Source organism: Sander vitreus, chromosome 17 (genome assembly GCF_031162955.1).
Source record: "Sander vitreus isolate 19-12246 chromosome 17, sanVit1, whole genome shotgun sequence".
Classification (NCBI taxonomy): domain Eukaryota; kingdom Metazoa; phylum Chordata; class Actinopteri; order Perciformes; family Percidae; genus Sander; species Sander vitreus.
This window is the reverse complement of record NC_135871.1, coordinates 30,880,108-30,893,657: the sequence shown is the minus strand read 5'-3', so window position 1 is coordinate 30,893,657 and position 13,550 is coordinate 30,880,108. Positions and strand designations below refer to the sequence as shown.

At 42.6% G+C, this 13,550-nt stretch overlaps 2 protein-coding genes and 2 long non-coding RNA genes across 4 annotated transcripts in view; 3 read left to right on the top strand and 1 right to left on the bottom strand.

Annotated features, from left to right (window-relative positions):
- Window positions 1–272, top strand: part of LOC144532759 (uncharacterized) — a 5,250-nt gene extending 4,978 nt beyond the window's left edge. The window contains exon 5 of the long non-coding RNA XR_013503373.1: window positions 255–272. This is a non-coding gene — a long non-coding RNA (uncharacterized LOC144532759). The remainder of the gene's footprint in view (window positions 1–254) is intronic.
- The window catches only part of LOC144532042 (tetraspanin-8-like), a 13,595-nt gene extending 12,593 nt beyond the window's left edge, over window positions 1–1,002 (top strand). Inside the window, exon 9 of the mRNA XM_078272539.1 lies at window positions 311–1,002. Coding sequence (XP_078128665.1) covers window positions 311–460 — 150 coding nt within the window. The 3' untranslated portion in view covers window positions 461–1,002. The remainder of the gene's footprint in view (window positions 1–310) is intronic.
- A 2,255-nt stretch (window positions 1,003–3,257) lies between these two features.
- Window positions 3,258–13,550, bottom strand: part of LOC144532047 (uncharacterized) — a 15,391-nt gene continuing 5,098 nt past the window's right edge. The window contains exon 2 of the long non-coding RNA XR_013503301.1: window positions 3,258–3,617. This is a non-coding gene — a long non-coding RNA (uncharacterized LOC144532047). The remainder of the gene's footprint in view (window positions 3,618–13,550) is intronic.
- The window catches only part of LOC144532043 (tetraspanin-8-like), a 13,742-nt gene continuing 7,731 nt past the window's right edge, over window positions 7,540–13,550 (top strand). The window contains exons 1-4 of the mRNA XM_078272541.1: window positions 7,540–7,692; window positions 11,556–11,624; window positions 11,715–11,822; window positions 12,886–12,960. Coding sequence (XP_078128667.1) covers window positions 7,633–7,692; window positions 11,556–11,624; window positions 11,715–11,822; window positions 12,886–12,960 — 312 coding nt within the window. The 5' untranslated portion in view covers window positions 7,540–7,632. The remainder of the gene's footprint in view (window positions 7,693–11,555; window positions 11,625–11,714; window positions 11,823–12,885; window positions 12,961–13,550) is intronic.

The following is a 13,550-nucleotide window of genomic DNA, read 5'->3' as shown; positions in this document are numbered from 1 at the left end:
GTCCGAGGGGCCGTCGGCCTTCATTTTGGCCGATTTGACGTGTATAATCGGCGGGCGGGCACTGCCGGTAGTCGGACTCAATGACCCATCTGATTGGTGGAGAGCTAACCAGGAAACGGGGAGCGGGATGAGCGTGACTACAGTCTCTCAAAATCTGACGAAAATCTTTTAAACTGACCTTTGTTGATCTGAAATGAAGACAGATTCAGCAGCTAACTACATTTGCTGCCGCTAGGGTGCGTCTAGATTTCTAGGCTAATACTAAACAGTAACAGCATGAATGTTAACGTACCTTTCTGTTCCCCTCCAGCTGCTGGGAATGGTTCTGTCCTCCGTCATGATCCACCAGCTGCGTTACCCCAACAGACCGGTTGGCGTCCTGATGTCGGTCCCCGCCTACTTCTCCCAACCTCCTCCCAAATACGAGGAGCTGCAGAACGTTGTTCCTTCAAAGAGCTAGAGGAACAACGGCTTCCCTCAGGCTCGTTGTCACCAGTCAGAAGGTGGAGTTGTTTGACCATCGTGCCTTAACGTCGCTGTGAAGCGTCCCGGCTGTCGGCTTCTGCAGCAACATCGTTACTCATTCCACATTATTTTAGAGTGAATGTGATGGGTCCGTGATTATTGGAACATTTGAGATTTTAGTATTTTTATACAACCAGAGAGGATCACGTTTGTTAACTTTTGGGTTGTCTTCCCATCGATAATGCAACTTTTTTTGTTCTGGGTCAAAATTTCAAATTAAAACTTTTTTTGTTGACGTTTTTGTCATTTTTTTCCGATTTTTCAATTTTATTGTCAATTTTTTTGGGGACGTTTTTGTTGTTTTTTCCTCCGAGGACGGTGGACTCGCCCCCATCGCACTGGGGTTTTGTCTTACTGTTTATATTGTACATATGTGCTTTTGTATTTATTATTTCCTTTTGATATGTTTATGTTTATGAAGGAACATTGTTTGTAAGTGATATTAACTCGTAATAAAACGTTTTCTGATTAAACGCCTCCAGATGTTCAGAACTCACATTTCTCTGTTGATTGTTCTGCTGTGAACCAATACTGGAGACGAACTGTAGGCCTACTGTAGTAAAATGTTAAATACTGGAGACGAACTGTAGGCCTACTGTAGTAAAATGTTAAATGCTGGAGATTAATTGTAGGCCTACTGTAGTACACTGTTAAATACTGGAGATGAACTGTAGGCCTACTGTAGTACACTGTTAAATACTGGAGATGAACTGTAGGCCTACTGTAGTACACTGTGTAATGGAAGTTTCTGGTCCAGCAGGGGTAGAGGTTTCAAAGTTTAGTGAATGTAACAAATAAGACAGTCGGAGAACTAAACCAAGTTAGGGTCTTGTATTTTATTAAGATATATTTGCAAATATTGGAAGAATAACAGATTCACAAAAGCACAGACAGCTCAGTGAGTACCAGTTCTTCAAATGAGTGAAGGAAAACACTGAGCTTAAATGCACATAGGGAAAAGGGAGTGACAATTCACACATGGTCTGTTGGGAACAGGATTTACATTTTCTCTCAGACAGCGTCAAGATAAGGTCAACAGGCAATAGCCCCGAGACAAATTTACTCCCGCCCCCCGTCATTGCTCGCTTTATTCTAATGAAACCACCCGAGGGGGGTATGTACTGCGGGTAGTGGTGGGTGGTGTGTACAAGGGAGGACATAACCATAATAGAAGGAGTCAGGTATATTAAAGCACATCTACCGGACCATGGGGGAGGCAGAATTTGATACCAGTAATCGCCGCAGAGCCAAACATAATCTACTAATGAGCCTGCACCAGAATCATCTGGCCAGCGCATCAAATGAGTTTTGGAGGGATCTAGAAGGGACGCATTAAGATACCCTGGTTTGGTGTGTAAGCACACGCTAACATTGAATTCCCTTGACCCGCACGTACGGTTCACAGTCTGTTGAGAACCAATGGTTGAACCTAGATATCGGGAACCTGGACGGCGAGCTCGTGCAATGCAGAGAGCGTGTGTCTATTTATTCATTAGGCTGTGATGAAATTGTCCAATGCTATCAGCTACCATCCCATTCTTACTCTGTATCATTGTCCCATTTGGAGCGCGCACCATGCGTTTAGCGAACTCAGTGCATGCAGGCGGTTGGGAGGAGGCAGAGTAGAACTGCCCTCCCTCTGTTTCAACATCTTTGAGCGCAGCTAGCACACAGATAGCTTCGGTTAAACTTAGCGGTTGTGGCTTTACTGGAGTAGCTTGTTTCTGGGATAGGGCAAATAGTGAACAAACATAGCAGGACTCGTTGTAACCCGCATCACGTGTGAATTTTCTGATTGTGCCCAGCCAAATGTTAGTGGAGAATGTGCCATCATCCTCATTAGATGATGAAATCCATTTGCTGGACATTGCGTCTAATGTTTCCGTTAGGTGTGGGTGATAAGCGACGTCAGGTGTGGGAGGTGGAAGTACCTCCAGGTAGAAAGAACCGCAGGGGTCTTTCCCATTAATCCACGCACACACAACAAAATAACCTTGGTCCGTAGGTTGGGCGTTTCTCAGTGTCAATAACATTGCAGGTGAGGAGAAATTAATTCTCTGCATCGATAATCTTTGGGTTAAATTTGTATGGTCTCTAGGAACCGTATGACCCCAACCAGGTCTACTTGTGTGCCAAATAGCATATGCCCACGAAAAACATGTAGGCCCCACTCTAGGATCTGTCACTAAGGGTACATAGCATATATAGATTTCTACCAAACCCCATTGCAATTTCCCCCCCACGCACATAAAATAGTCACATGGTTGGAGCAAGAAGGTGGACGTGGTGTTAGCTACTACCCTGATGTTGGGTCTGTTGTAATTATTGTACCGTGGAATATGGTGAGCGTGCCACACGATGTTTTCCCCCTTTCTCTGCTACGTGAGTGTATTCAATGTATGCGGGTGTAGCAGTGGCATTAGGAAAAGAGGTGTTGGACCTACTAGTTACTTCAGTCAGTGGTTCATCATACATTGCTAACAACACAAATCCCAAAGCCATACATACAGTAAAGAAAAACAGTGTGGCAACGAATATGGCATCCTCAAGTGTCGGTGGTAGGTGCCATTTCAGTCTTCTCCTGCCTGGCTGCTCCATTTGTGTGTCAGAGCAGCAGCTGCAGTGCTGTTGTATGGAATGTACTGTGTTGTGAACGTCACTGCTGTTTTTTTGCAAAAATGAGTTAACAGTACGATACCAGTGGTGTTGATCAGGCTTCTTCCTTTTTGATGTTTTCCGTGAAGAAAACTTTTTCCCGCTGATGTAGGGTGGCACAGAAACACCGTTCTGTCAGGCCTGCCCTATTCCTTCCTTGTAGGTGACACAGCAGGGATCTGCTCGTCACTTGTTGCAGGTTCTGGAAAACCTATTCTCTCCCCTGGATCTGGAACCTTTCTGCAATGGGCCGCGTGGATCCACGTAGCTCGTTCGGACACTTTTACCGCCGTGTGCGTGACCAAGAGGATCTGATAGGGTCCTTGCCAGTGTTTCGACTGCCAGTTCTTCCTCCTGAAGTCCTTCACCACCACAAAGTCTCCGGGCTGGTGTAGGGGACCCTCAGCTGGTGAGGCAGAGCTGCAGAAACCTGGATTCTGATGGCAGAAAGAGCAGAAGAGAGTTGCGTGCAGTAACTTAACATTTCGTGCTCACATAGAGCAGTTGACGGGAGTGGAGTCTTTGGTGGTTCTGTCCCTACCTGTGGTGGGCGGCCAAATAAAATCTCAAAAGGGCTAAGATTTGAACGAGCCCTTTTTCGCATCCTCATGTACATAAGCACAATTGGGAGTGCTTTTGTCCATGGGAGATTTGTCTCTGCACAGCATTTAGCTAGCTTCGTTTTTATCTCCTCCGCTCTGTGGTCTGTAAGAGCAGTGGCGTCTGAGGTCAACGCCAATGTACAAACTTATCTGTGTTATGGCAGAGTTTACAAAATGAGCCCCATTGTTGCTTGACAAGCGGCTCGGTAAACCCCATCTGGGAATGATTTCTGTCATTAGAGCTTTTACTACCACTGAAGCTGTTTGTTTTGAGGCAGGAAACACTTCAACCCATTTGGAAAACATGTCCACCATGGTTAATGCATACCTTTTCCCTTCAGACGGTGTGAGCTCTATGAAATCCATCATCACATGCTCAAATGCTCTCTCTGGTGGTGTGTGTCCAACCTGTTGTGTTACCTTCACTGGCCTGCCTATGTTGTTTTGTGCACATATGATACAAGCTTTACAAAATTTTTCTGCAAATGTTGTGAAACCTCTTGTGTACCATGTTTGTGTTAACAGTGACAACATACTCCCTTTTGATACATGGTCCAACCCATGTGTCAACTTAGCAAAATGGGAGAAGAAGTGCTGAGGGAGGCAGGGCTTAGAGTCTGGGCCTAGCCAGACGCCAGCGTTAAAGGTGCCCCCTGCAGCTTTCCACTGCTGTCTTTCCTGTGGTGTAGCGTGTGTTTGCATAGAAGCTGCAGACTCTGGGAGTGAAAAATGTTCAAGGTCTTGTGTATCTGAGACCAAAGTGTCAATATGAGATAGGGGCAGGCGTGCAGCTGTTTTAGCTGCTGCATCAGCCCGAGCGTTGCCCCTAGAGACAGGGTCTGCTGCCCCAGTGTGTGCAGAACACTTGCATATAGCTACTTGTGATAGAAGCAGGATAGCAGTCAAAAGGTCATTGATCAGGTGATGATGCAAAATAGGCTTACCGTCAGATTTTAGGAAATTTCGGTGTTTCCACAGCGCACCAAAATCGTGCACTACCCCAAAAGCGTACCTGGAATCCGTGTAGATGGTAACGGATGATCCTTCAGCCAACTTACATGCTTCAGTGAGTGCAATGAGCTCAGCAGCCTGTGCAGAGAGATGTTTTGGGAGAGATTTAGCAATTAGAGTGGCTGCATCAGACACTACAGCAAAACCAACCTGTCCCTGGCCTGTTTCCACCGAAGGCTAAATACACATCTCTTCCGACTACACCTCGGATAAACATGAAGATGAAGCTGCACTTTCATATGGCTCTTTGTAGTTTTACTAATTTAAAGCTAATGTACTTTCACTTTCTACTTGTTGTCTGAAGTTTGAACCTTCAGGGTTGAAAGGACTTAAGTCGCTTTGGATAAAAGGTCAGCTAAATGACATGTATTGTAATGACATGTAATGTAATGTACATGTAATACATGTAATGTAATGTAATGTAATGACATGTAATGTAATGTAATGTAATGACATGTAATGTAATGTAATGTTAATGTAATGTTAATGTAATGACATGTAATGTAATGTAATGACATGTAATGACATGTAATGTAATGTAATGTAATGACATGTAGTGTAATGTAATGACATGTAATGTCGTGTAATGTTAATGTAATGTAATGTTAATGTAATGTAATGTTAATGTGATGTTAATGTGAATGTTAATGTTAATGTAATGTTAATGTAATGTAATGTTAATGTAATGTTAATGTGATGTTAATGTGATGTTATGACATGTAATGTAATGTAATGACATGTAATGACATGTAGTTTAATGTAATGACATGTAATGTCGTGTAATGTTTATGTAATGTTAATGTAATGTAATGTTAATGTAATGTAATGTTAATGTAATGTACTGTAATGTTAATGTAATGTTAATGTAATATAATGTAATGTAATGACATGTAATGTAATGTTAATGTGATGTTAATGTTAATGTAATGTAATGTTAATGTAATGTGATGTTAATGTGATGTTAATGTTAATGTAATGTAATGTTAATGTAATGTAATGTAATGTTAATGTAATGTTAATGTAATGTTAATGTAATGTAATGTTAATGTAATGTAATGTTAATGTAATGTAACGTAAAAAGGTGTTTGTGTTTCTGAAGCTATTTAAACCTTTTACAAATGACATAAGAATGAGTGCTTTCCAGTTCATACCAAACTCGTCTCCTTTAAAAACACATTCCTCCGCAGTGAATCACACCACTCCCCCTACAGTAACCTCAGATTGTTATTCCCACATGTCTGCTTCCAGGAAGAAAAAACTGCATTGGGCTACCACAGAACTGCTCTATTTCGATTCATGGTTTCCCTCAGAAACAGTTCTACCTCAACCCCTCTCTCTTTCCTCTTTCCTGTCTCTTTCTTTTCCTCCACCAGCTCTTTTTTACACTTCAGGCGTCAACCGTCGAATACATAAAATGAAGTACAGAGCCGCTGGAAAAGGTACTCAGAAGTTTTACAAAGTAGTGATACCACAGAGTAGAAATACTCTGTAACAAGTAAAAGTCCTGCATTCAAAATGTCACTGAAGTACAGTAGAAGAACAAAAGCGTAATGCAAAAAAAAAAAAATTCTAGTTGCATTGCAGGGGAGGACATCATGTGTGCTGTTGATAAAATGTTGTGGCCAGACAGAGAGGAGAGATTGGATCAGACTGATACATTTGCAGCATATTTTCTTTTTTCTGGCCCACTGTTTACTGGCTCTATCAGCCCATATGCACAACCCCTCTCTTTATCCTTCATCCTTGCACTATTGGACTTATTTGCACTACCACCATGACACACACTCTCATAGAGCACCTTATGCACAATATAACTGCCCTGTCACTGCAAGCGTCTCATGCTTATTCATCCCTTAGTACATTCATGTGGATTTTTTATTTAGTTTATTTAGTATTTTTTCTTTTATTGTCCATATTATCCATGGGGATTTGTTATGTTATCATCCTGTTATGATGTATGTGATGTCTGTAAGCTACTGGGACCTTGAATTTCCCCTTCAATCAATACAGTATCTATCTATCTATCTATCTATCTATCTCTCTCTCTCACATCTTGCACAACAGTTCCTGAAATTTTCCTGTTGAATATCTTTTTTTCTGTACAAGCTTCCTTTGTGTATTTGTGGTTGGCTGGTGTATACATACATTAAGAAAGTATAGTGTGTGCCATGGTTGACGTCAATACTATTCAGCTGCATAAATATACAATGTTAGCAACTGGACAATATGACATAGCGGGTAACTATCACACTTTCAGAGTACGCTGTCATTTGACTACGTGTCTTTGCATTTTGAACGTCTTGGTCTAAACAATGATAAAGTAACCTTTTGTGTGATTTGAGCGATCTTAATGTCATCTGCTTTCCCATAACACACACACAGCTCCCAGACGAAAGCATGGGCATTTTATCATTTGTCTTCCCAGAATGAAAGCATCCCTTTTTTCTAGCCACGGGAAGTCTCCATATGTATGTCCCACCCTACTCTGCCTCTGATTTGTTATCCTTGTAGCTATTTTAGCACTTACCCTAATATAACCAATCCCACTCCCCATTCTCTTCTCCCATGCCTAAACCTAACCAATCCAAACAACAAAGACTACGAGTACTAGCCATGCTCTGGTAGGGCGGGTAATGTCTTCGCCTTCCTAGGAAACAGCGGTAGGCTCCTTCTTTCTCTCGTCGTTCACATTTACTGGAAGCCCCCCCCCCCCCCGTCCTCCCCCGTCTCTCCTCTCACTTAAAACCAGCACCTTCCCGGTCTCTCCTCACTTCTCCGCTGCTGTTGGATCTTCAGCACCTTTAAGAGTAATACTTGTGTTGTATTCCCATCTTTAAACATGACTCAGGTCAACAGCTGCCTCAAATGGCTCCTAACCATCTTCAACATCATCTTCGCGGTGAGTTTTCTCTTTTTAATAACTGTTAATATTGATTGCCATTGATTCTCGATCCAACTGTGCGCAGTGGACGTCCGAGTCTCTCAGGCATCTTCTTCATTCTTCAAACATACAGTGTGTTTAATACATAATATAAACATTTGTATGTATTTTAATACTTAAATTGGTCATAAGTGAGAAGGAGCGCTGAGCTAAACGTTTTTTAGGGACCGTTCGGTATTTATGGAATGGACCACTGGAGGAAAATAGGGGAGGGTCGTGTCTTTTTATTCTTTGCTGAGGGGAGGGTCATCCAACATTTTTCAGTCCAGGGGGGAGTGGGGGGGGGGTCACCCATCTTTTGTATTCATGAAACAGCAACATTTCAAAGTGGCTTGTTTGGTGCATATTTTTCCATGTAGCTCCATGTAGCTCTCTCAGTCTCGGCCCTCCTTCGCTACCAGATGGGTCTGACCCATGAGTTTGCTGTGGGCAGGGCCGGCTCTAGCCCTTTGGTTGCCCTAGGCGAGATTGAGTTTTGCGCCCCCAGTCTTGCAGTGCCAGATCTCCACAGTGCTGTGTCAGCGATAGAGTACCAATGTATGTACATTTTACTTGCATGTAAGTTAGATGGCACCAACATTTGGTCTAATCATAACTGGTCTGGCAACCCAAAGGCCAGGGCCTTGTTTCCAGATTTGTGTGCATGGTGACTTATGATGGGGGGGGGCTGGGGGTCCTCCCCCTGAACATTTTGACCATTTAACACTTCATTTCCTGCATTCAGGTGAATTGTTATGCACCTATTTCTACCTTTTTCTGAATCAATTTATGCTGGAAATATCTTTATATAAAAGGGAAACAGAGATTACAATCCAAATATAAAAACATAATGGAATATTTAGCAGTAAGGCTCTCAGGAAATCTGTATTGCTTTCATCTATTTATTTCTATTTACTAGACAAAGTTTAGGGAAGTGGCTGAACGCTGCTCTACATCAGAGGTGGAAACCCGAAACTAGACCTACTGCAGAAATATGGAAGCCGCGCTGCAGCAGCTCCGTGGTCTGTGCCGCTGCTCGTCTCTGTTTTTACAGCGAAAGTGGACGCTAAGCGACGCGCAGGTCTGCTTCAGAGCTCCGTGTGGCTGAGGGGGGGCCCTAGGAGGATTATTTCGCTTGTCATTCTGATTCTGTTATTAATGGGAAGTAGACCTAAGGGCGACACGGCGCCCCCCCCAACACATTTGACGCCCTAGGCAATCGCCTAGTTCGCCTATAGCAATCGCCGGCCCTGGCTGTGGGACAGGGCATAGACATATGGGGCAGGGGGAGCACTGCCGCCTGGTGGCTGAAACGGATAATTGCACTGTTTAAAAAATTTGTGGAATAATTCTGGCATGACCAGATATTTTATAAATATCTTAAATAACACAAAACAACTAAATGGTGGTAGGTAATACATCAGATTTCATATACTGCTTTAGTAAAAAAAATATTACCTGGCTGACGATGGGAGCAGCAGGACGCAAAAAACTAAAATGACTGTTGCTAGTTTGGACATCTTACCGAGCTAACGTTGCAATACAGGTTTCCTAAATGCCACATTTGATGTCAGCTTACTAATTAATTGCGGGTTTTGTGTAGATTTGGACTTTTATACGTTTATTCCACTTTAAATAACTGCGAAGTGTTTAAAACGACGACGTGGAGGAAGCCTAGTGACGAGTCCAGAGCAACCAGTTGTGTGTTGAATGTTACCCAGTGTGCCTTGCTGAATGGTCTCATTATTTTATTGTTGTATTTCATGTGAATACTAGTTCACTAGAGGAGTAACTTTGTATTTGAAGTAATGCAGTAATGCATTAGTGTGCATTTAGTTCCCATGCTTATTGTGTTTCCACAACAACGTTAGTGAGTAAATCTCCTGAAATGGCCGCCACACCATAACAGAGGAGTGGGATGCGTAGATGAGGATGCAGAGGTTTAGTCTCGTATGTCAAAGCTGTAAAAAAACAATGGGAATCTGTATTATTTGCCAAACGCAAACCAGTACAGAATGTATTGATTAATTGCTGGGGGAGGGTCATGCCTTTTTTGACTAAAGGTCCCAAAACTCCTCTGGTGGCCCCTTAAATAAATAACAAACAGTCAAAACAACCGTATTTGGATGATAACTTTTAGTTGCAGACCTCCAAAAGAAGCTAGCTAGCCGCTACTTAGCTCGCTCACTAAAGTAACTTAACAGTAGTAAAGTAAAGAAGTAAAAAAAAATCTTTTGTATTGAAAAATGTTTGTTCTAATGTTGTCTGTTTTGGGATTAAAAAACAAAAATAAAGTCTAAATGTTCAAACTGCTCCCTAATCCCTGCTCAAACTAGTCTGGCTATCAGCAGATCTGGTCTGGGGAGTCTGCTCTGGATTTGGATCTGGGCATAGTTCAAATGACTCTGTACGCAATTGGATAGTCCTTCAACCAATCAGAACGATCGGGGTGATGTAGCAGCGACAGCGGCATCAACCGGTTGCTGCTCTTTGGTGGCCGCCACGTTGACTGTAAACAAGAAGCTGCTTGGTCGCTTCTCTATCGTCATCGTGTTAAACCCGCCAATAGCGCGCCAAGGCGGATAAGCCAGTTTGTGATTGGTCCCCGCAGATTTGTAACGGAAGCAGGACAGAATAACGTACGGGTTTCCAGCCTGAGCTGCAGGCAGATCAGGCTGGGTTTACCCCGTCTATGCTCAACCTGATTCTCATATGAACGTTTATTTTTGAGGGGCACAAATCTGCCTCTTCCAACAGGGTTTCCACAGGTCTTTAAAGTCTAAAAATGTGCAAAAAGTATTGTGTTCTAGGTCTTAAATAATTTTAAATGGGTCTTAAGCTACGGTGGCCCTGAAGTGCAAATCACAACAGCAAATAGAAAAACGCAACGGCAAATAGGAAAACACGACAGCAAATACAAAAACACAACAGCATTAACTTCTACCGGAAAAGGTAGGGCCTATCTAGCAGAGGACGGAGCCTCCTGATTGGACAGACGGACGGTCTCTCTGTTAAAAGTAGGCGCTTTTCCGTGTTTTTCACCTCTCCTTCCTGTTAAAAGACAGACAGTCCGTCTGTCCAATCAGGAGGGTCCATTCTCTGCTAGATAGGCCCTACCCTTTCCGGTAGAAGTTAATGCTGTTGTGTTTTCATATTTGCCGTTGTGTTTTATGATTTGCTGTTGGGTTTTCATATTTGCTGTTGTGATTTGCACTTCAGGGCCACCGTACTTAATCGCTTAACCTAACGCCTCTAATGCTCATTGAAATGTTTGTTTTCTTTCGCTCATCCAAATATAATTCGCTAGTATATTATATTATATTATATATATATATATGGGGGGGTGTAGGGAATATGCGCCGCCCCCAATATTTACAAGAGGTTTTACATGCTCTAAAAAAGGGAAAACATTGGAAGTAACAGGCGAGCCAGGTGTAAAAGTGACGTGCCGAAGTGCTGTGTGGTGGATGCAGTGACCGATGCTAGGAAGCGGGGCGATCCCTGCCGTAAACAAACACCCCTGTGCGTGTGCCTAGACAGCTCACGTTGCAGTGCGTGCGCACCATGTACTAAGGCTCAGTCCTTGTCGCAGCGGCTGCAGGTTCAACTCCAACCTGCGGCCCTTTGCTGCATGTCATTCCTCCTCTCTCTCTCTCCCCTTTCACATCTTCTGCTGTCCTATATAATAAAAGCCTTAAATGCCCAAAATATAATCTTAACGTGCCGTGACATAGGCAGTTGATGGACTCTAACCTTGGTGCAGTGAGGTGAACCTCTTCGTGTACTTTTACTTGTGTTTTTTTGAGTCGCTGGATCTGATCAAACTGTTTTTATGGTTTCAGACTGTCGGCGTCGTCATCATCGCGCTGGCTCTGAAGTCTCAGTTCCACTACGCTAACGGAACCTTAGCCGTAAGAACAAACACTGTTTGAAGAAAATAGCTCAGTGTCTTCAACACAAAAACTAAATATGAACCTGTCAATCACTTCTTCTGTCTGCAGCTGGACTTCAAGCAATCCTACTTCTACTTCCTGGGCTCCATCATCATGGTGATTGCCATCCTGGGAGCCGTTGGCGCCTACAATGAGAGCAAGGCGTGCATGATCCTGGTGAGTACAAAGACCAGCTGGATAGCGCAGGGTGGTAAAGCCTCAGAATAAGATTGATCATATCATTCATCCGAACAAACGCACATCCTTCTGATAAATTTCTAAAGAAATGTCACATCAGTTGTGACATCTCTGAAAGGGGGGCAGGAACAAAGTCTGAAGAAACATGTTGAAATAAGAACACCGAGACGGCGGTTGTTGTTTTTAACTTTTGGTTTTAAGTTTGGTTTACAGCCACCCACCAGACTCCATGTAAATAATCAGGACATTTAGCGTGTATAGAGCCAGCATATCTCCACCAGACTCCATGTAAATAATCAGGACATTTAGCGTGTATAGAGCCAGCATATTTCCACCAGACTCCATGTAAATAATCAGGACTTTTAGCGTGTATAGAGCCAGCATATCTCCAGATGTACATGGGTGAATTAAGGGTTTATTTCAACCAAACCAGAGTGGTGATTGTTGGAACAGTGGAAAGATGAACCAAGACGGCTTTTGGTAGTTTTATTTAGTTTCTGTCGACTTTGAGTGAAGTGTGTTTTATGATGATAAAAGTCCTGATTATTTACATGGAGTCTGGTGGGTTTGGTGACGGTGATTTTGGGGCTGTTTCATGTTAAACAAAAATGATCTTACTCTTTAAGAAAAGGGTCTATCTCTGTAGGGGTCCTTTCATAATGTTGTCAGACACTTATAAGATGTCAGAATAATAATCTCAGTCTGTCAGCGGCAACAACAGAACATTTAGTGGACGCTAACTAAAGGTGCACAATTGTCCATTAATTTTTCATTGCAGCATTTCATTGCTGCCGACTGCAGCTGTCTGGCTTAATACTGGACCAATGTCAAAGATTGTTGTTCCCATCAGTCACTTAGACACAAAGCATTAACCCTATTAAAAAAAAGTGAATTGTGACTCCCAAGCTGATAGAGTATTTAGTCCTCCACCCGACATTTGAGCTGTGGATGAACTGTGCCGACTCATTTCCTTCCTAAAAGGTTTAACAGCATCACTGTGCTAACTGTGTGGTTATGGTTTGTTCCTGGTCTTTCTCTGCAGTTCCTGGTGTGTATGATTATTGGAAGTATTGTGATGCTCCTCCCTGGATCCTTGGCGGCCGTCGTCCGTCCCAAGGTAACGACCCCGACGCTTACACAGACAGACTGTTCGTTAGCGACACGACCAAGGCCGAGGGAATGGGTTTTGGAGTGCAGTATGTTATTCTCTGGAAGAAAGTTAATTAAGGAACTATTTTTATTAGGGCTGTCAATCGATTAAAAAATGTAATCTAATTAATTACATACTCTGTGATTAATTAATCAAAATTAATCGCATACATAATTAACGGTGCCTGAACCGAAGAAAAGAAAAAAAAAGGTACTAAACAACAGTCGGTGACATTAAAGAACGGCTTGTTTATTGCTAAGGCCATATGGTCAACATTAAATGTTTAATAATAATGTATAACAATAACAATAACTTATTTCACTAGTAAATTGCTGTTGAACGACAAAAACAACAACCAGATGGAAAAGGACATTTAACAATAACTTCAAATGCACCACGAGGCTGTAGTTTACCAGTTTCATTGAATACACCGTCTGTGTTGTTTCTCCGACGGCAGCTGCAGATTGTTACATCCCGGTGTTGAATCCTCTACAGTAAAACACAGTCACACTTTACACCGTTTAGCGTTAGCTGTCATTGCATTTTAACCGTGTTTA